The sequence below is a fragment of the Ursus americanus genome, chromosome 16, assembly GCF_024610735.1.
Source record: "Ursus americanus isolate L20-20 chromosome 16, mUrsAme1.1.p, whole genome shotgun sequence".
NCBI classification, from domain to species: Eukaryota; Metazoa; Chordata; class Mammalia; order Carnivora; family Ursidae; genus Ursus; species Ursus americanus.
The window spans coordinates 39,394,152-39,417,022 of NC_142142.1; the positions used below are offsets into that span (position 1 = coordinate 39,394,152).

General features: G+C 53.7%; 1 protein-coding gene across 1 annotated transcript; it reads left to right on the forward strand.

The window, feature by feature from the left end:
• The first annotated feature begins 220 nt into the window (after window positions 1–220).
• On the forward strand, window positions 221–20,784 carry ADAMTS8 (ADAM metallopeptidase with thrombospondin type 1 motif 8). Its single transcript, XM_045783769.2, has 9 exons — window positions 221–1,453; window positions 9,098–9,337; window positions 10,347–10,482; window positions 11,102–11,269; window positions 12,251–12,552; window positions 14,813–14,996; window positions 17,421–17,593; window positions 17,713–17,888; window positions 19,594–20,784. Exons 1-9 carry the CDS (start codon window positions 275–277, stop codon window positions 20,162–20,164), a joined length of 3,129 nt encoding a protein of 1,042 aa, XP_045639725.2. The 5' UTR covers window positions 221–274; the 3' UTR covers window positions 20,165–20,784.
• The last annotated feature ends 2,087 nt before the right edge of the window (window positions 20,785–22,871 follow it).

A 22,871-nucleotide genomic window follows, 5' to 3' on the forward strand; every position in this document is an offset into this window, starting at 1 on the left:
GGTAGCGACTGGGGCCTCCCGGAGGACTCTGCCTGAAAGGCCAGTCCAGCATTGTAGGAGTTAATGTGGGACCGCGCGTAAAGGGAAGGGGAAAAAAGTTGGAGTTGACACTTACGGAGGGGGATGGGGGGAGTGAGTCTTGCTGACTCCTGATTGGTTTTACATTTCATCCAAAAATTTTTTTCTCTCCTCTCTCGCTCCCTCTTTTCAGTTTCTCTCTCTGATCCCAGGGGAGGGGAAACGGGAATAGTGAGAGATCAAAAATAAACCTCTTATGTCAAAGCTGGGAAGGAAGTATAAATACGAAGGGCTCGACAGCCCACTCGGTGCTTCCCGGGGTGGGGAGGAGGCAGGAGGCGGCTGCGCGGGGACCGCGCGCGGGGCAGGGGCGGAGGACCGGCGCACGCGGGCCGGGGCGCCAGTTGCTCGCGCTCGGCTCGGCGGGCGGGCGCGGGAGGAGCGGCCTGCGCCAGCCAGAGGGGCCGCTCGGGGACCGTCGCCGCCGCCGCCAGGTCCCCACTGGCCCGAGTCGGCCACCGAGCTGATTGATTTGCTTTTTCCTGGAGAGAGCGGCCGGGCTGCGCTCGCGCCGCCAGCACCTGCCCGCGCCAGGCCGCCTTCTTCCCTCGCCCGTGCCGCAGCCGGAGCCCCCATGCCCCGCGCCGCCCCCCGGTGGCCGCCGCTCCTGCTGCTGCCGCTGCTCTTGCTGCTGCCGCCGCCGCCGCCGCCGTTCGCCCGCGGCGCCCCGGCCCGGCCCGGCGCCCGGGGGCAGGCCTCGGAGCTGGTGGAGCCCACGCGGTTGCCGGGCAGCGCGGGCGAGCTCGCGTTCCACCTGTCCGCCTTCGGCAAGGGCTTCGTGCTGCGCCTGGCGCCCGACGCCAGCTTCCTGGCGCCCGAGTTCAAGATCGAGCGCCTCGGGGGCTCCGGCGGGGCGGCCGGGGGCGAGCGGGAGCTGCGCGACTGCTTCTTCTCCGGCACGGTGAATGGGGAGCCCGAGTCGCTGGCGGCCGTCAGCCTGTGCCGCGGGCTCAGCGGCTCCTTCCTGCTGGACGGCGAGGAGTTCACCATCCAGCCGCAGGGCGCGGGGGGCTCCCTGAGCCAGCCGCACCGCCTGCAGCGCTGGGGGCCCGTGGCGCGCCGCGGGACCCCAGCGCTCGCGGCCTCCGAAGCCCACCCCCTCCCTGGAGGACCCGAGTGGGAGGTGAAGGGAGAGGATCAGAGGCAGGAGAGAGGAGACGAGGAGCAGGAGAAGGAAGAGGTGGAGGAGGAGGAGGAAGTGGAGGAGGAGGAGGAGGAGGGGGGCAAAGAAGAGGAGGCAGAAGGCGCCAGCGAGCTGCCACCACCCCTGGGGGCCACGAGTAGGACCAAGCGGTTTGTGTCTGAGGCTCGCTTCGTGGAAACGCTGCTGGTGGCCGATGCGTCCATGGCCGCCTTCTATGGAGCCGACGTACAGGTAGGACTCACTTTGCCTGGAGGCCGCCGGTCACCTCCTAGAGCCTCCCAAACATTCCCTTTCCAGCTCCTCTGAGAAAATCCTTCACGTTCCTCATTCTCCCAAGACCGACCCCAAACGAGGTTCTTTCCTTTCTGAGAAAGTGCAGTAACTTTTCTTATCCTCTGACACTTGGGCTACCTCTACTGCCCCTCTCCCCTGTGTCCCTTCCAGTTTAGAGTGGAGGTCCTGGCGCTTCCTCCTCTGCCTCTCACCTTCACCCCTCGCATCCTGACTCTCCATCAGCACTTGGCAAACTGAACTAAAAGTGGGTTGTAAGGAGCACCCCCTACCCCACGCACCTGCCTCTCCCAACAGAGATGAAAACTGAACATTTTGAAAGAGCATCCACCCCACCCTCCAATTCTCAGCCCTCTACTGTCTTCAGCCCTGAGAGGTTCCCAAGGAAAGTCAGCTGGGATGGAAAGATATGTCCATTTCATTCCCTTTGCGGACAGAACGAAGGTTGCCATAAGTAAAAGATATTGTTTGGAGGGAGTTGAACCTGGAAAGGGGCTGCCCAACTTCTGTGTGCCCAGCTGGTTCTGATCAAGGGGCATGGACTACCTTGCCAACCTGGCACGGGGCCCCGGCCAAACTTGGCAGTGCCAGCATCAGCACAAAAAGGGAGGGGAAACAGAATTTCTGCCTGGGGGCTCAGCCTGGGAAACCGAAGCTTCAGTGGAAAAGGGAGGAGAGAAGGGAATGGGGATTTGAACTCTTGTGGAGCCAGAGCTCTGCTTGGTCCACCCCTGCTGCTCTCGGCCCAGGCACAGCTCTCTACTGAGCTTGGGCCGGAAAATTGAGCTCAGGGGACAGCTCCTGTAGCCAGACCACGCACGTCTAACTAGATTCAGAGGCGGTGCAGACTCAGCAGGAGGAGTCTATGGCACCCCATGTCCCACACCTCCCCCAGGAACTGGGTGAAGTACAAGGGTTCCAGGAGACGGCTATACTTTCTCTTCCCATGGGGAGCACAAAACCAGAGGTGTGCGGGGTAGAGAAGACCTGATCCGCCCGCCCAGAGGTCAGAGATGCCTCTGCTGCAGCTCAGTGAATGCCTTCTCAGTCATGGCAGTCCTGGCCAGTGACTCTCTCCTGGGCTCAGCCTATGCCCGACTGCTGGGGACACCAAGTGCTTCAGTTTCACCTGTGCAGAACAGTGTAGATGACGTGCGCCATCTTTATCAGTCCGCAATCACTGGGAAATGCATCGAGATGGAAGGATGGGGAGAGGTCCCTGTGGCTGCTTCTCTGGCTCCTGCAGGAGCAGGCTCCTTTGCACACTGTTGTAAAATTCACTTCCCCCAGAGCACGGTAAGGCAGCTCTGAGCCATCAGTGCGGTCTTCCCAATGGGCTTTGGGTCTATGAGGATTGACTATCTGCTTCCCTGACTACCCTGAGAGCAGGTGGGGGGGCACCAGCTGACTCCTCTGACTCCTTTTCCCCAAGCAAGTCCTCAAGAGGGTGCCTAGTGGGGCTTCTCCCATCGCAGGTTAGGACCACCACGCGTGGCTACTAGGGGGCTCTACCAGAGAGAAGCTGAAAGTACAATCATTGCAAACCTAGAGCTGAGATGCTTGAGCCCCTCCCCGTGCATGCACCAGGTTCTGAGGTCTGCCTAAGAACAGAGAGGTAGGAAAGACAAGAACACAGAGAAGCAGCAGAAAAAGTAATGACTTTTCAGCCTTCAGAGCCAAAATGTTTTCTCTCGTGCCTTCCTGTCATCTATCTCCCTCAGCCCATCATCACCTAGTAACTTAAGATACTGAGTATTTGCCTCAAGGAGGTATTTGACTGGGATGGGGCTGCCCCAGGTTCTCTTCACAGAGACACCCAGGAGCGCTCCCACCCTTATAGATTTCTGGCTGGATGACCCAGTGCATGCTTGTCCCATCCCTTCCCCCTCCACATACACCATTTCTGGATCATTCACAGACACACACCTTGCACCCAGCCAGCCTATGTGGGTCAGAAAAGCCCACCACGCCCCTGTGTAGGCTGAGGTCCTTTCCATAAGGTATCTGCTTCCGGGTCTTACACCCAAAGGAAACGTGCTCTCTCAGCTGGACCAGCTCCATCACGCCCGCCTTGGTCTCATTATGTCACAGCCCATTTACACCCCTGCTGTCACCGTGCTGGGATGAGGCAGGGGCTGACCTCCCACTGATCCCTCTGCTTTGACTGCGTACCACCTGTGGAGACGCCACAGGATAGACTTGAACTTCTCAGCTCAATCTCCTGGGCTTCCTAAACAGGTCCATGAGCTCAGCCAAGACCAGAATGAACGTCAAGTTCTAGTTCCCCAAGACCTTGCCTGCCCAGACCCATCTCCCCGAAATAGAATCCAGTTCTTTATTCTTCAAGGAGTCTCCTGGAGACTTCATTCACACAGATGGAAGGCCCTTTGGGGTGTCTTAGCAGCCAGGGATGTAAGGTAAGGATGAAGAGACTTTACCTCCTTGAGGGCTTGCATTTCCTCATCTGTGAAGTCAGACACCGGTCATCAGCGAGGCTGCTTCATGATGTGTCTTCTAGAAAGTTCGGCACTCGGTAGAAAAGCCATTGTCTGAGTGCATTTCCTTTGCACAATGGTTTGCATGCATCACCTCAGCAGAAATACCTGTGAGAGAGGCAGAGGAAGAAGGTTCAGCTCACAGGGAATCTGTGACTTTCTCAAGGTCACACAGCTAGTGAGTGGCAGGGCTGGGTCATGACCCAGGTCTCTTGAACCTGGGCCAGTGCTCTTTTTTATTATGCCGTGAGGTTTCTTTAGCCCGAGGAGGGTCTGTGACTCTGTGGCTCACTGACCCCCTACACTTGTCTATACTGTGGGAATGGGTCATTGAATCCAGCAGTCCAACGACGCCCAGCCAAAGTGGGAGGCCCTGTCCTGGAAAGAAACCACCTTCAAGGCCAAGAGAAAGAATTAGCCATGCTGGAGGCTGGTCACACTGTGAAGCGACAATGAAGTTTTCCAGAACTCTGTACACTTGAGTTCACTTAATCCCTTGACAGAAGGGGCCCCTGCCTCCCACCTTCTTATCTGGTTTCAGAGTTAATGAGCTCAGACAAAGGGGGCTTTCTGAAAGGAGGGACCACCTCGGAAGAGGCCATTAACTCTGTCTGCATCCGGCTGCTGCTCATTGTTGCCTGGGTGAGCCTGCCCCAGGAAAGCAGTGAGCGGCGGGCTGAGCCGTGCCCCACGCTCGGACTCAGAATCCATCCTGCCAGTGTATCAGCCGCTGGCTGAGCTCTGAATTCTCTGCTGAGCAGGGAGGGTCCTCAGAGTGGCACTCCTCATCCCCAGAGGAGGCGGGAGGATTGCCAAGATGTCAGGCTACCAGCAAGTGATTTCAGGAAAGGGTTAAATCCCAGCCATTCCATCTCCCCCTTACCCATATCCTCTGGGAAAATGTCTCCCATAAGCCCTAATACTGAAGTGACCCCAGATCCCAGCGCGGTCCCCGGTTATGCCTGCTCTGGCATGATTATTAAAGCATCGTCTTCACTCTCAAAAGCGCCCTGGTTTGGATAATAACAGAAGCAGACACATGCCCCACTTGCTCTGTAACTACCTCCGTCCTTCTGGGGGAAAGACATGTGTTCTATCCATGTGAACAGTGTTCCCCTCCTGGCAAGAGAATGAGTCTTTTCCACCGCTTTTGTCTGCTCCAGTCAGAATGATCAACAAATTGAAATTTTCCCCAAAGAAAATGCCTTAATATTCAAAGGTCTTTGATTTACCACGTCTGCCTCCGCAGGTGTAGACAATGCCAGGGGTAAGCTTGCTCGCTGGCGTGCTTTGGGTTTGCTTTGGCTATGCTGTAGTTGTCCTTGTAGCAGCAAGGAGAGGTGGCAGTCAGGGTGGTGATTAAGAGCATATACTTTGAAGGGTCATCGAAATAAGCTGAGTGGCCTTGAGCAAGTTACCAATTTCTCTGTACCTTGAGTTCGTCACCAGCAAAACAGGAACAGCTATACCAAGGTCCCAGCATTGCCCTGAGGATACAATAAAATATGGAAAGCACCTGCCCCAGGGCCTGGCACAAAGTAGATGCTCAACAAAGCGTCACTACTACTGGAGTTGCCCTTGGTGATGGCGTCTGTCAGAGTAGGAGGGCCGTGTGGTCATGTGCCTTTGCAGTCAGCCCACTGCCACGTCAGCTCTGCTGTCCCACGCGCCAGGGAGGCCTCCCTTTTCAGCTGGCTTGGCGCAGAGTGTTTAAGCTCGACTCCTTGTGGTAATTGTGTGTAGTTCTGGAGAGGTGACATTGCCCCTTGCTGTTTTGAGAAGGAGGAGAGATAAAGGACATCAGTGCAGGACCCCCTCTTTTCTCCAATTTCTTCTTTACCCTTCTCTGCTTCTCCCCCACCTCCTCAGTAGTCTTGGGCCCTAGAGAGACCCCCTGTAGGGAAAGCTGTGGCACCAGTTGCCGAGGTCAGAAGGTTTCCATGTTGCCACTCTTCCTTTCCTTGCCTCTCCCAGGCGTGCTGCAGGAAGAAGCAATGCGAACCACAGCGTGAAGAGCAAGTGAGCAAAGCGTAGGGATGACACTCTGAGCAGAAGGAGCTGCTGGAAATGCATTTGGCCCAGGCCCAGACTTCTAGACTCCCACCTCAGTTGGCTTTGGCTGCCATGGGAGATCTGGGGGAGGAATGTCCTTAGTTGTATCACAGAGAATCAAAGAGAGCTCTGTCCCAGCCTAGCTGCCTAGGGCATTTCTTTCTCTTCTTCAAGTCGTAGGGGCACCCATGAAGAAGGAGACGAACTTTAAAAAAAAAAAAAAAAAAAAGCCATGTCTTTTCCTAATGAGAATTAAGTGCATGAGGTCCCCAAATCATTCAAGAGCAAGGCTGTTTGACTGCCCCTGGCCAGGCTGGTCATGGGCTCCCACCTACCTGACATGGTTCTTGGAGGTTGTCTGCCATGCTGGGGCTCCCTCTTCACCAGGGGCGCCATCTTGTTCACATTCTTCAGTGAGCAGCCCACACTCGGGTGGTGCACAAGGAGGTATAAATAGACACCAGGTGGTGGAGTGAGCCATCTGACCTTCTCCTTGACTGGCTCCTGAGCCCTCTGTCCGTGGAACTGTAAGTCAGGACTGGCCTTTTGGCCCAGGGTACTGGCTGAGACTCGGAGGCTCACAGACTCGGCCACTGCCCCCACCAGGTCCTCCCCCCTAGGGAACTGTAAGATACACTGCAAATGTCAGGCTTTCCCGCCATGGTTTCTTAAAGGAGCTGACAGTGAGGATGGCAGCGCCTCCCACCTCCAAAACCTCAGCAAGACAAGACGAAAGGGGAGGTGAGGAGGACCAGTAATGGGGATTTTAGCAGAAACACTGAACCGCATAGTCCTTTGCAGCTCTCTTGCAATGGAAATTATCTTCTGAAATAGCAACCATAAGGACATCCAAACTCTCTCAACTCAAACCCACTGCCTTGAAGGAAAATGGCTCTCAAGCCCGCTCAGCCTGACAAGTTACTTCGTGTCTGGAGAAGACGCTCTCGGCTCCCTGAACTGCCAGGGAGACTCCCTGGAAATCTTAGTGTTGGGAAGCCTCCCTCCCCTGATGCCTCACCTCGTCCTTGGCGCAGAAATTGACACCCGTGAGCCTTTGGTTTCCACTGGGGACCTGGCCGATGCGTGGTCCCCACTCAGCCGCCTTGCCCCAGAGCCTCAGTCTGCTCTGGTCAGCTTGAGAACGGCGAGCCCTCGGAAACCTCCAGCCTTCCAGGACCCATGCCGAGCAGCTGGCATCTCTTGCGTTAACACCTTCTTTGTAAAACATCATCTCCCCAGTTTTGAGATTGTGAAACTGACTCGAAGGGAAGAGATCTTGTGAGGAGAGTTGCAGGTGGCCTCTGAAGAGCTTCCAGGGCTTGGGCCCTGGCCCATCAGATTCGACCCTTCCTAGGGCAAGAGAGCTGCCCCCTGGAAGCAGCGAAGGCCTGGTCAGGAAGTAGCCTCAGGGAGCTCCCATTCCTTAGCCCTCACCCCTCAGTTGCATAATAATGTGATTGCTTTTCTCCCTCAGGAATCCAGCTCCAGGAGCCAGTGCCAAGTTTCAGCTTTGCTGATAAGATGTTTACATCAGCCTAAACATAGCTAGAGTGCTTGACACGCTAAGAAACCTGCCAACCCCTGTTTGTAGGGCTTACAAAATACCTGGCTTGTCGCCCGTGAGGTGAACAGACAGATCCCATTCACAAATAATAGGATTCGTCTGGAACTCCCACACATGGCCTCAACCGACGGAGTGTCCCTCTTTAGCCTTTCACCCTCTTTTCCCCTCCTTCCACTCCTACCTTCCAGACCACAGGAGAGAAAACAAGAAAGGCTTACGGGAGCTGGTGCCCTAGGGAACGGGGAGCGGGGCAAATGAGTGGCAGCTCAGGTGGCCACACTCCCGGCTGGAGACACGCGTGCCTCGGCCCCTTTCTCTTCTGCAAAATAATCCAAGAGGACTCACTTCTAGAGGTCGCTGAGGCAGGAGAGTGAGCTCCATCTGGCCGCCTCCAAAGCCTTGGGAGCAGCTGGCAGCCCAGGGATAGGACGGAGGCCAAGCAATGATGTGAACTCCTTCAGTTGGCCTGGGCAAAGCTGGCAGCAGGTGTGATCCTCAGCGCCTGGGTCTCATTAGGCCCACTGCCTCCTCTCAAGCCCCTGGCAGAAAGGAAGAAACCTTTCGGGGTTGTCCAGAAACCCAGCAGTCAAGCCCTGGGAAACTTAATTTGAAGAGTGTAGGCCTCAGAGACAGACGTGCCTGGGCTGGTGTCCTGGCTTTAAGAGCCATGTGACCTTAGACAGCTTATTTAACTCGTGTGAACCTCTACTCCCTCCTTTGTAAAACCCGGATGACAGCGCCTACTCCACAGAGTGAGTGTGGGCATTTGATGAGGTGTGGGTCTGGGGACGGGTGCGGACCAGCTCTTCGCAGTGACTATTGGAATGATTTCAGGGTTAACAGTGCCCACCTGAAGAGAAGTTACCCCAGCAGGATCAGGAAAATGCTCAACTGGATCCCAGGGGACACACGCTACTAACTTTGAACACTCAGATAATTGCTTCTGGGCTGAGAACAGAGAGGGGCGGGGGGTGGCCGGCAGGGAGGCGCTTGGTGTCAGAGTTAAGGCAGGGTAGCCAGGGCAGTCCAGTCGGACCTTCTGGTGATGATGGAAGCATCCTGTCTGCTCAGTTGAATCCAGAAGCCTTGAGCTCTAGGTGGCTAGTGACGGACTTGAAACGTAGCCAGTGTGACAGAGGAACTGTAATTTTAATTTTATTGAATTTTCACTAATTTCGACTGACACAGCCACATGCGGCTGGTGGAGATATTAGGGGCAGAAGCTTTGGCGCCAGGCCACCTCGGTTCAGATGCTGGTGCACGTTCATTAGCTTTGAGATCTTGGGCCGGTTACTGAGCCTTCGTTTTCTTACATGTAAAACGAAGGGAAATAACACCAGGACCTCCGGGTTTGGGGAGTCTTCAGCGCGATGCTCAGCCCAGAGCCCGGACCATCCAGGGCTGGTGGCAGTGGGCAGGTGACGGGCCAGGAGATTGAACCCTTCCCTCCTCCTGCTCCCCTCTTCCCGACAGAACCACATCCTGACGCTCATGTCCGTGGCAGCCCGCATCTACAAGCACCCCAGCATTAGAAACGCTATCAACCTCATGGTGGTAAAAGTGCTGATCGTGGAAGATGAAAAGTGGGGCCCCGAAGTGTCTGACAACGGGGGGCTCACACTGCGCAACTTCTGCAACTGGCAGCGGCGTTTCAACCAGCCCAGTGACCGGCACCCAGAACACTTTGACACGGCCATTCTGCTCACCAGACAGGTCGGTGGGCTGGCTCCAGAGAGCCCGGGCAGGAAGGGAGGCGGGATGGGCGGATCAAAGGGAGGACCACTAGGCCTGCCCAAACATGGGAAATGTCTCCCTGCTGGCCCCAGCTGGATGCCAGGAGCCTCGTGTGTGGAATGATGAGGGGGAGGTCATGAGGACAAGTGTGAGGTATTTGCAAGGGAAGGAGAGGAATCTCGTAAAGGCTCTTTTCCAAAAGTTTGTGACCAGCTGTCTGCTGAGGTCATAACAAGAGGAAATGGGCTCAAACTGCCCAGTAAAAGATCTGGAGTTGGAAGGAAGAGAGGAGGTCCATCTACAACAATTATTAAACACAGAGGCAGGGAACTGGCGGTCACCCTCGAGATTTCTCCAAATCAGGAGGCCTGCCTTCCTAGCGGGTGCAATGGAAACCAGACAGCTTCCCAAAAGCTAGAAAATCTAATAACATGTGCCAGGCCCTGTTGATGCTGTCAGTCCTCACAATAACCCCACCAAGCCCCATCTTACAACTGAGGAAACTGAGGCACAGATTGCCCCCCTCCCCACAGTGGTGGCTCCCATTGTCAAGCCTAGGCTGTTTTGCTGCAGGGTCGGTACTCGAGCACTGTGCTGTCCTGCCTACCAAAACAAGCCAGCCCTAGGACATGCCAGCTCTAGGACACGAAGTCCCAACCAGACCTAGGACACACCAATGTAGAAAAAGAAAAGGGCTTCCTCACACAAGTGGCCTTTGTGAAGAAACAGGGCCTTTGGCCTAAAAATTCTCCTTCAGGGGCCCCCAGGTGGCGTAGTTGGTTCAACATCCAACTCTTGATTTCCGCTCAGGTCATGGCCGTGGGTTGTGAGATCAAGCCCCATGTCAGGCTCTGTGCTAGGCCTGGAGTCTACTTGAGATGCTCTCTCTCCCCCTCCTGCCCCTCCCCCTCTCTAAAAAAAAATTCCTTTCAACTCAGCGGAAATAGGAAGGCTTTCTTTCTCATGCCCTCACTCTCTCTGCCACCAGAACTTCTGTGGGAAGGAGGGGATGTGTGACACCCTGGGTGTGGCGGACATTGGCACCATCTGCGACCCCAACAAGAGCTGCTCTGTGATCGAGGATGAGGGGCTTCAGGCGGCCTACACCCTGGCCCATGAGCTAGGTAAGACTTGCCACGCCAAGCCTTCTGTATTCTGTCAGAGGCAACTGCCTCTTTCAAACCCAGGCCAGCCCAGGGTCTAAGGAAGATGCGGCTCTCCCACTTGGCCAGGTTCTCCTCAGAGTGTTGATAGAGTGATTATATGCAGATACTGTGCTTTCTCCATTCCCGCCCTGAACATGAGGTCATGATATTACAATAGGGTCTTGGACCATCATCAGGGGCCGCCAGGGAAATGCCCAAATGAAACAAAAGCTCAGGTAAAGCTGTGATGCTTTGCCCCAGCTCAACAGTAACAGTAAGAATTCTGGGAAGAGGGAGGGAATCATTGAGGACGGGCTGAGGCAGAAAACAAAGGGGTGTCGAAGTTCCCCGGCGCTCTGAGAAAGCTTTCTGCAAGAGAAAACCCCAGAGTGAAGCCCAAGACAAAAATCCTTAAGGAATAAGGGCTTGGCCGTCTCCATGAGGAGCTGGTGACTGGTTGGCTGGGGAGGGTCGCTGTGTCGCATGAGAGAGGGAGAAGGGGGGCTGGGCCATGTGGGGAGCCCTTGGGGTGGGACAGGGCGAGCTGGAGGGCAGTGGCGACTGGTTAGGATGGACTTCAGGTCTCTCTCCACCCCAGGGCACGTCCTCAGCATGCCCCACGACGACTCCAAGCCCTGCGCACGGCTCTTTGGGCCCATGGGCAAGCACCACATGATGGCGCCCCTCTTTGTCCACCTAAACAAGACGCTGCCCTGGTCTCCCTGCAGTGCCATGTACCTCACGGAGCTCCTGGACGGTGGGCACGGTAGGTGTCCCCAGGCTTCTCCCTGCTTCTTTCTGGCCCGCTGCTGGTGTTCGAGGTCTGCCCCGCCCGCCTCCGGGATTGCTAGAGTGCTGTTGGCACCTGTGCTCTTTCTGGCTGGGCTCCTTCGCAAAGCATCAGAGACGTTTCGGGTAGAACAGATGTCGGAGAGGAGCTCCTCACCCAGCCTCCCGGCCATGGCAGGCTAACCATCCCCGCGGAGCAGACTCTTCCTTGCCCTGTCTTCCAGCAGCCAGCGTGCTGGGCTAATTTCAATGATTAGTCCCAGAGCTAGTAGAATGAGTCTGAGAAGGTTTGTCTGGAGGAGGTGGGTTTGAACAGAGCCTGCAGGAATGGAAGAACGCAGTACAGAGGAGAGAAGAGAGCATCTGGGCTGGAGAGCTAGATCATGCCGTAGCTTAGAAATGGCAAAGAGGCAGGGAACAGGCCAGTGTGAGAGCAAGGGTGGGGGGACGGGGGTGGGTAGCACTCGGGGTTAAAACCGTTCGACTTATTCAGTAAAGCCGTGAAAACACCATTTACTCTTAATTGTTCTCATCGAAGGAGACAGGGACACCTATGATACAAAAATAATAGATGATCCGAACGTCAGTACTTAGGCTTTATTTTGCATGCCATGGTTTTTGAGAGCGCATTTGCATCCCCAGTTACACGTGCTGTAGATTAGTATTACAGTCAGCTGGCATTTCCTAGGTACACACTGAAATGTATACAAGGTGTCGTGGATAACAAAAAAAATTCATTCCTAATAAAATTTTACTTACGTGATAGTCAAAAATCAGATAAGCTCATCCAGATGGTGGAGCGTCGACAGTTGTTAGCTTACTGTCGAAGAAACTGTGATGGCTAGGCCTCACACCCCATCGGTAGGAATTTAAGTGTAAGGTGGGAGGCCACTGGGGAGCGGAAAGAGGGATACCCCTGCTCCTCATTCTTGTTCCTCTGCTTCCCTCCGTTTCTCAGGAGACTGTCTTCTGGACGCCCCCTCCTCGGCCCTGCCCCTCCCGACAGACCTGCCAGGCCGCAGGGCCCTCTATGAGCTGGACCAGCAGTGCAAGCAGATCTTCGGGCTGGGTTTCCGCCACTGTCCCAACACGTCTGCGCAGGACATCTGCGCCCAGCTCTGGTGCCACGTGGATGACGCCGAGCCCCTTTGCCACACGAAGAACGGCAGTCTGCCATGGGCTGATGGGACGCCCTGTGGGCCTGGGCACCTCTGCTGGGACGGCAGCTGTCTGCCTGAGGAGGAAGTAGACAGGCCCAAGGTGAGGGATGGCCCCTTGGGGGTGTGGGAGGAGAGGGAGGGGGAGGGCTGTTTTCCAGGAGGAAACCACACTTGAGAGCCATGACTTAAGAGACTTTGGGCCAGGCTGCAACTATGACTTCTAAGTCAAATCATTCATCTTTTAACAAACAAAGCAAAGCGTATTTACCCAAACTCAAGAGGAGCCCTTCGAGGCTGGACTCAGAGCAGATGGGTGACGTTACCAGTGCTAAGGGCGTTTTGGGAACTCCCCCTTTGGAATTGTTTTGGGGTTGACTTGAAGGCTTATAAGGATAAGGGATAGACATGAAGCATTCCAGCACAAAGACCAGATCCTGGGCATTCAATAAAGGGAGGCCATTATGAATTCCATTATAAACAGATAGAGTGATGGCAGAAGAGGAACATTCAATCAAAAAATGAGGGAAAAGTATTCGTAGCCTACCCACGTCTGAGCTGCGTTCGTATTCAGCGGTCAGGAGAATGAGATTAATTGTGGGAATTCCATACTCAGGAGGGGAGAAGGAGTCAAAGCTGTCTCTGACCCAGCAGAGAAAACTTGGCCTAGGACAGAGTAAACTTACAAGAAAAACCAAGGCAATGCCAGCAAGAGTCTTTAAATGATTCGCTTCTTTGCCCTGCTCTGAGTACTTTCAAACTGTGAGGCTGACCACATTTCTCTTACGGTGAGTCACTGAGCCCTGCCTATGAAACAGCATATCCACTGAGTTTCGCAGCCTGGTCCCAGCCCAGCACGGAATCACCAGGGTGGCCTGAGCACTCACTCGCCAGAGGGCTGTCCTCAGTGGCATGTCCTTTGCCCTGAGGCTCGGGATCCTGCTTGGGCCAGGTGAGTCACACTCTCGCTAAGCTTGAACCAGGGCAGGATTCACCCTCAGCCACTTCTCATCCTCTCCATTCAGACACTGAGCTTTTCTTCTATGTACTGACTCCCTCTACGCACCGTCCAAAGCTCGTGCTTCACACAGTACCGAGGGGAGGCGAGGAGGTCTGTCCAACATTCCCCGGCACCAGAGCCAAGCTCAATGCAGGGAGAGTTTGACATGGAATGATCATGGGATGATGTTTATCATCTATTTTTAAGGGCAAAAAAACAGATCATAAAACACTATATATATATATATGACAGAATCATAACGATGTAAAATTAAATTATCCCATCTTTAAGATTATTCAGAGCAAAAGCGTGAGAGGTTATTGATGAAAATCACACCAGTGGTTTAATTTGGGTAGTGGTTTTTTTAAGTGATGTTTTCTTTTTTACACTTTTCTGCATTTTTTCAGTTTTTATATAAGCAAGTATTACTGCCCCTTTTGAAAACTCTGTGACCCAATCAAGGGCAAAGCTTTGTTCTCGTGGGTTGATTGTAAGGATGGAAGCAACTCTGATTATTTCCCAGGCATTAAGCTACCACTGGAACTGGTAGCTAGTAGACCAATAGCAACAGCTCCCAGCAATTATTCCTTTAAACCAGGACTTCTCAGCCTCGGCCCTAGACACATTTGGGGCTGCATAAGTCTTGGTTGTGGGAGGCTATCTTCTTCATTGTTGGATGCTCATTGTTGGGTGCTTGTTGTTGGGTGCTTGTTGTTGAATGCTCATTCTTGGGGGTTCATTCTTGGGTATTCATTGTTGGAATCTCGTTGGATGGTGGTTGCTGGATGCTCATTGTTGTGTACTTGTTGTTGGGTGCTCATTCTTGGGTATTCATTGTTGGGTGCTCCTTGTTGGAATCTCATTGTTGGATACTCATTACTGGATGCTCATTGTTGAACACTCATTGTCGAATGTTTAGCAGCACCCCAACCTCTACCCACCAAAGGCCAGCAGCATACGCCCTCCCCAATTGTGACAACCAAAAATGTCTTCAAATATTGCCAGATGTCCCCAGAGGACAAAATTGGCCCTGATGAAGAACTGCTGCATTAGACCCAACCTTATTCCCAGAAAGTGTTGTTTCATCCGACAACTAATACCGAGCACCTTACTAAAGGCAAGGCACTGCTTTAGACACTGGGAAGTCAGCGGTGAACAAGTCCAGCACATCCTCTGTGTTCCAGAGGCCAATCACCAAGCAAACCACACAGTCACTAACAAATGATTAGGGCAGTCTACTCAACAACACCCACCAGGATGAGCGTAACTAGGTGAGGAGGTCAGGGCCACAGACCCCTGTTGCACTGAGAGCTGAGGCCTCCCCACCTCTGCTCCTGACTCAGTGTGGCCTTGTGTGTTGCAGGCTGTGGTGGATGGAGGCTGGGCCTCATGGGGACCCTGGGGAGAATGTTCCCGGACCTGTGGAGGAGGAGTACAGTTTTCACACCGTGAATGCAAGGACCCTGAGCCTCAGAACGGAGGAAGATATTGCCTGGGTCGGAGAGCCAAGTATCAGTCGTGCCACACAGAGGAATGCCCCCCTGATGGTAATCACCACTGATGGCCACTACCGTTGTCACTGCAGCAGATCCCCCGACAAGAAGGAGGGTGGGTCTCCTGGGATGCAGAGCTTTCCTGTGAGCCAGACATAAATGGATTCTGCAAGGCACCAAGTTTTAGGGCAAAGCCCAGCGGCCCCTAGACCACTCTCATTGTGCTGGGAGAGTGTAGCAAAGTCAAGGAAAGAAATTGCCCTGATCTTCCAAGATGTGGAAACAGAGGATGTCATTCCCAACCAAACTTGTTCAGGGGGTTGGGAGGAGCTCTGCAGAGGGGCTAGCGTCTAGGATAATAATCCTCCTGGAGGCATCCGAACCCTCGTCTGTGTGCAGAATAGAAGTGTTTTCCAAAGCAAGTATCAGAGCCAAACCTCCACTGTCTTTCCAGCCAACATTCAGCCCAGGGTGGAGGGAGGGTTTCTGAATCTGATTCTAATGCACATTCCTTCTGAGAAGAGTTGCCCATCTTCCCTTGAGGCCGTGGCAACTGCCTGATGGAACCTTACCAGGGAGCAGCACCATCCCTACCTCCCCTTGGCATACATTCCTACCCCAAGTGCCCACTAGAAAGCACACACATTAACTCAGAGGCAGCAGGGTAGCAGCAGCACTGGTGAGAGGGAATCATTAGCAGTTTTCCACCCACCATCCCATCCAACTCCCCTTTGTGCAGCTCCAGGAAATATTGGCAGGCAGCAAAAGACAAGCAGAGTTTTAAGAGAGATGCATCCAAGTGCAAAGACACACTGACATTGGGTTGGTGTCTAATGAGGAAATCTGTAGGCTTTGCAGTTTTGCAAGACAGGAAGGATCAGCGGTGGCATGGGGCTCTAGAAACTTTGTCCTGGAATCGTGAGAATCTGCCTGGCATATGCGGTGAAGAGAGAGAGAGGAAGGGGAAGGGATGAAGACAAGGCACGAGGTAGACAGTATGATTTCAGTTCTACCAGGATCAGCGTCTCCATCAACAAGAGTTTTAGTGCCTCTCGTGTGGCTCGAACTATAATAGATGTAACAAATGACATTGTAAAAACGCACAAAGCATGGTCTCTGTCCTCAGAGAACTTGCCGTCTAGTTAGAGATCCACACAGCTTTTACAAAGCAATTGAAGCCTAAGCTTGAAGGCTCGGACCCCCGGCTTGTGAAGAATTCAGAGCAAGGAAGAGCCTGGGCTAGCCAGAAGCTTCCCAGGGAATCAGGGCTGAGCAGGGCCTGGAGCGTGGAGATGGTGATTGGGTATGGGAGGACATGTGCCTGCACGGAGATGGGGAGGCTGGAGAGGGGCTAGCATTCTGGCGGGTGGAGTCAAGCAGCATACTAGCATTTCAAGGCTACACAACAAAGGTTTGTGAAAGCTAAAATGGTATCTGGAGGTTCTCTGTGCCGGCTGTCCCGTCACAACACCTGGGAAGCTTGTCGCAACACAGAGGCCCGGACCCCTCAGATGCGTTGACTCGGAATCTCAGGAGTAGGGCATGGCCATCTGTGTTTTGAAAAGTCTTTACAGGCCATGCAGACATGCAGCTAGGGTAGAGAAGCTCGGTAGTAAGAGCAGGTTTAATTTCAGGATTGTGGGGCAAACAAATAAACAAACACAGTTCTTACTTCTGACAGATTGTTCTGGAAGCAGCACGCAGCAGGTTGGGAAAGGAGGCTGGGCACGAAGTCTCACATGAAACCAAGAGGCCTGGGCCTGTGGGAGGTGGACTCAGATGGTGAGAGTGGGAAGGAGACACTAAAAATCGCAGATTGTCATGAATAGAGTGTAGGACTTAAGGACAGCTTGGAAATGCTCGATACTCAAGTGTTCAGCAGATACCAGATGCCAGTCTCACACCAGAATGCGGCAGTATCCCCAAATGAAAACTAAACCAGTTCATGGAGGAGCCATATGGGGTTGGGCTTTTTCCGAGCTGGAGGTAATCGCACTGCTACACGTGAGGTCCCCCGGAGACACCCAGAATTACAGCAGGCGAGCTATAGGGGCAAGATCAGAACTAAGGATGTCGATCTGAGAGCCTTCGGCCGCACGTTCAATGTCACCAAGGTAGTCAAATAGAGCACGATTAGCAGGGGCCCAAAAATACACTCCACGGATCATTCCAGCTTACTGCCTTGTCCCCTGTTCCTACTAAGTTTATTCATCTGTAAGATAGAATTGGTATCTTCCCCAAATGGACAGGATATTATCGCAGAAATCCCAGCTTGAGGCTGGATGCTCCTTCCCTGCCACACGGACCTAGGTCGGGCGTGTCTAGGAATGTTGGGCCCAGATGATGCTGAACCTATGTCCTGGGACTGGGTCAAAACCAGGAGGAAGAAAGGGGCCCTGAATCCTGGCATTTCCGCCGCGGGGTCCTCCCTGCTTCAGCAACACCTGCTTACTATGTGCCGTTCCTTACTCTTTGTAGGGAAAAGCTTCAGGGAGCAGCAGTGTGAGAAGTATAATGCCTACAATTACACGGATATGGATGGGAACCTCCTGCAGTGGGTCCCCAAGTATGCGGGGGTGTCCCCCCGGGACCGCTGCAAGTTGTTCTGCCGAGCCCGGGGAAGGAGCGAATTCAAAGTGTTCGAAGCCAAGGTGAGAACCCTTCTGGAGCTCAGAACTGTGGGTGGGGAGGAAGGTCACCTGCTCCGACCCCACCTGTGGGCGGACTGTGCACACCACGCCCTCTGTTACCTTCCACTTCCCCGCTGCAGGTGATCGATGGCACCCTGTGTGGGCCAGAGACTCTGGCCATCTGCGTCCGTGGCCAGTGTGTCAAGGCTGGCTGTGACCACGTGGTGGACTCGCCTAGGAAGCTGGACAAATGTGGGGTGTGTGGGGGCAAAGGCAATTCGTGCAGGAAGGTGTCTGGTTCCCTCAACCCCTCCAGGTGAGTCTCATCCGTAGTTCTGTGCCTGGGTTCTAGAAGAGCGGAGCAGGCTTCAGAATCACACTGGCCTCCATGTGAACTGTGACAGCTACTTATTACCCATGCAGCCCTGAGCTGAAGTTTCTTTGCAAAGCATTGGGAGTCCCTTCTATCTCAGAATCACCATAACGAGTCATGAGATGGGCGGAACGCTTGGCACAAGGTCTGACTTACAGAAAGGACGGTGCACAGGGCAGCCACAGGCCCTGAGGATAGGGATGTATCGGCTCTGAGTCAACCAGCAGCAGAGCTATGCTGAGTAACCAGGGCCTTTGCCAGAAAGCAGCTCTTCCAGGCCTGTTTTGGGAAGGACATCTCACCCTACATATGAGTCCCATCCTTTCCGCAGGTGTGTCTTTCAAAAAGGGGATCCAAACAGGGGGGTCTTGGTGGCCTTAGTGTTTTCACGAATCTGAGAACTCTGGGTGCTTTCACACACCTTAACACACATATGTTCACGAAATTCCTAGTATTGAAGTACTTTCACTTCTTTTTTTTCTTAAGTGCTTTCATTTCTATGGCCGCATTTGATTCCTAAAATAAGTCCATCAGCTGGCCAATACTATTATTTCCCATTTACAGATGAAGACACCAAAACACTAAACGATGGCACTGATCGTTAGTGACAGCCAGGAAGAGAACCCAGGTGTCTTAATTCCTGGGCTGGTTTTTCCCTGCCATGGCATGTTTTCCAGAGAGGAAGGGCCAGGGCATACGTTACATGACCACACCGTGCCGCCCTCTGTCTCTCACCATCTCTCACCATGTCAGGCGTAGAGAACAGAATCAGCCTACAGCAGACAACTTGGCAGTCTTCAAAGTTAAACGCAAAGGAGATAGAAAAAAGAAGCATGTGGTGTGGGATATTCAGGCACCGGGTCTGTGAGCTGGCTTTCTCTTAGGCATTAGACATATGGGGCTGTGGATTCTTTAAGAACGCCCCTAGACTCAGCAGCTAGCCCAAGTGGGCAGAAGGCAAGAGTAGCACAGAAGCCGACTGCCCGTCCTCACTCTTCTCTTCTTTCCTCCGGGCCTATGTAACCCAAACACTTCTGCCCCAGAAGAGAAGAATAAAAACTGAGGTTTTTCCATCCCACATAAAACCCTGGACCTACAGTAGAGTTGAAACATGGAGGAAGGCAACTAGAAGCAGATTTTCTCACCCTGGGGCCATATTAACCAAATACTAGGGTCTTATTGGCTCTAAGAGGTGGGGTGAGAGGTCCATTCTGGTCAGAATCTGGGACTGGTGTGTGGAACAGATTTTTCCACATGGCTTTGAACTCTGGGTATGAAGGTGGCCAAGCAAAGTTCTATCCCCATGCACGGAGCTAAATGTGTTTGAGATCTCGCTCGAGCCAAGAGCTGCCAGCCTTGGCCGCACCGATGCGGCTTTGCAGACCCTTCTGGGGTGTGTTCCTGTGTGCTGGTGTCCAGGACCACACATCTAAACTCCAAACATTTGAAGCAGAATTAGCAGGCAAAGCAAAACCCCTTGAAAGCCCCTATGTCCGCATCATTCCTGCCGGCCTCGGCAGCTAATTCACGTGGAACCCACTTGATGATCTGCTAGCCCTTGGTGACCACCCGCCCCAGTCACCAGCATACTCCCTTGCTGAGGCACGGGGCAGGGTCCTCAGGGTGTCTCTTTCCGTTCCTATCATAGTTACGGCTACAATGACATTGTCACCATCCCGGCCGGTGCCACCAACATCGACGTGAAACAACGGAGCCACCCGGGGGTCCAGAACGACGGCCACTACCTGGCACTGAAGACGGCCGATGGGCAGTACCTGCTCAATGGAAACCTGGCCATCTCGGCCATAGAACAGGACATCTTGGTGAAGGGGACCATCCTTAAATACAGCGGGTCCATTGCCACCCTGGAGCGGCTGCAGAGCTTCCGGCCCCTGCCCGAGCCTCTGACTGTGCAGCTGCTGACTGTCCCTGGTGAGGTCTTTCCCCCCAAAGTCAAATACACCTTCTTCGTCCCTAATGACGTGAACTTCAGCACGCAGAACAGCAAGGAGAGGGCGACCACCAACGTCATCCAGCCCCTGCTTAATGCGCAGTGGGTGCTGGGGGACTGGTCTGAGTGCTCCAGCAGCTGCGGCGCGGGCCGGCAGCGGCGGACGGTGGAGTGCCGGGACCCCAACGGCCAGGCCTCCGCCACCTGCAATGAGGCCCTGAAGCCCGAGGATGCCAAGCCCTGTGGAAGCCAGCCGTGCCCGCTGTGATCCGGCGGGGCGGGGCTGGTCTCGTGCTCATGGACTTGGGGTGCTGGGGCGCAGACCAGGGTACCCACTGTGGTGACCCTACCTGTGGGGATGGCGTGGCCTCCCCAGGCCCGCCATTGCCACAGCCACTCCAGTTTGGCACGAATTCATAACGGGGAGACGAGAACGGGGACAACGGATCCTGAAATCTACTATCTGGCGGGTTGGACCTAGTACGGGTTCAGGTAGAGGGTACAGGTTAAAAGGTAAAAATGCACTCATCGACCCAAACAGGAGACTCGGCCTGTGCGCAAAGGACTAGCAGAGTTAAATGAAAAACATTTTTCCTGTTTGGTTTCCCCGATAAATAATCTACCTCAGAGGGGAAAAACATTAGTAAAAGAGAGGTGCAGGGTGGGGAGGTTGATGATGAATGTCAAAGCTCCATAGCTGCGCCCCCGAGCTGTCTTCAGAAATGACCGTGACTGTCCTCGGTATTAAATCCCATCGCCTGAAGGGCTGCAGAGCTGCAGGACTGTGGAGAGCCACGGGTTCTCAGGCTCCCACCTGCTGGGGTGGATCCATTTCAAGTATTTATGCAAATGTGTCTCTGAACTAAAGTGTGATCTTGTGCCAATGCAGCGGTCTGATCTGGTTCGGTATTTCTTTGGAAAGGGCCGAGGACCCAGAGCCCAAGGACAGAGGCTAAAACTAGGTCAGCTGACCTTGAACACAGCCAGGGAAGCTGGCTCCCTGCCTCAGTCCCTCGGGCCTTCCTCCTGCTGAATCCGGCTCACTCAGGCAACTCTTTATCATCTCCACCAGTGCTTCTCAAACTCGTGTGGGCAGTAGGGTCGTCTAGAGGGATTCTTAAAACACGGATTGCTGGGCCCTACCCCAAGAGTTTCTGATTCCCTGCTTCGGGGCGGGGGTGGGGGCGGAGGGAGTGTCCTGAGAATCTGCATTTCTAGCAAGTTCCCAGGTGATGTGGAGCCTGCTGGTTTGAGAACCACGTCTCTAGGGGAAATGTCTGACTTGGAGGTAACAGTGGCACTGTGATCCTCTGGGCTCATTATTCTTGAGGAAGACTGTCCCATTCCACTCTGCAAACATCCCCATGCTCCCTCTGATATACCGACCAGCCAGAGATACCAGATTCTCTTAGGACCTGAGGAAGGTTGAACTGTATCTCAGTATCTACACCATCGTCCCAACAATCTCAGCTCTTTCTCTCCACATCAGACTTATCCCCACCTCACAACCCTTCTGGCCCCAACAACTTGCAATGGTCCCCCTCAGCCCCTTCTTTCTTCCTTTCTTTCTTTTTTTTTTTTTTTTTAAGAGAGAGAGAGTGCGTGCACCCATGTGCGTGTGTGGGCAGGGGTGGGAGGTGGGCGGTGGAAGGAGCAGAGGGAGATGGAGAGAGAGAATCTTAAGCAGACCCCAGTGCAGCATCTGATATGGGGCTCAGTCTCACGACCCTGAGATCATGACCTGAGCTGAAATCCAGAGTTGAAGCCACCCAGGTTCCCCCATCAGCCCTTTCTACACAGAACTGCATTCCCCACCTGCCACCTGAAACCTACCTGAGAGCCCCCAAAGTCCCATCTTCCTCTCCGTATCTCCTCGCCTCTTCCTGGCTCAGTCTTCCACGTGGTCTAATGTAGGGGGAATTTCGTCCTTGGTCGCAAATGGATGAGATGAAACAGGCGACATCAAGAACTGACAATTCCAGTGAAAAGAAGGAACATACATATATTTGCATCTTCCCTTTTCTTATCGCCTTTGACCCCTTGGTCCTTCCCTTTCTCTTTCTTTCAAGACCACTTCAATTAACTGGTGACCTGGGCAGAGAAGATGCTATATGGAGCCCTGGGGTGAATGAGGAAAAGAGGCCCTCTGGAAGGACTCACCCTGGGGGTACGAGGCAAAGCAAAGGGGATTTCAGCCCCTATAGCGCCCTCAGCTGGTCGCTGCCAGTAACCTCTGTGTGGTGCACAACTCCACACTGTGGCCTTGGACACGGAATTGACCACTTTTTCCCTGTCTGCTGACTCGTTAGTGAGTGGGAGGCCAGGCTTACCTAAACATAAACAAGCACACACACAGGCATGTTGAGGATGACTAGTAAAACCAGATTTTTCCTTGCTGTGCACCAGTTTTGTTGAGGCTGATGTATGTTTCTGCAACTCTTCATCTCCCTCCATTTCTCATTCTCCCCAACATAACCAGGGCCGAGCATGTCCCCCACGAAGTGCCCCTATCAATCCAGCAGTGCCCTTCCTACTGGCTGCATCACTAACAGGCACAGCATTTGCCCCGGGGTTCACTTGGCCGCAGAGCTGCTGATGTGCAAAGCAGAATGGAATCCAGCTTGGCTCTTCCTTGCTGTGTGGGCTCGGCCAGGCTCACAGAATACATACTTGTTTGTGTCTGGAAATTCAACAGCTGCAGTGCAGGGACTCAGAAAATAGATCTGCAGAGAGAGACCACACCATTATTTCCCCTGGCCAACCTCGACCACCCTTTTTTGCCCAGAGAAGGGAAGACTACATTTCCTCCGCTGAGAGTTCGCCTTTTCCAGCTAGTGCTTCTGGTGGAAACTGGTACTGGCGTCCCCTAAAGTCCCTAAGGCCCTGACTCGACCGGTAACTCCGACGGTCATGCCTCTGGCTTCTCCGAACACCTGCCAGAAATATTTCAGAGGGTAGTATGTTAGCATCAAAGT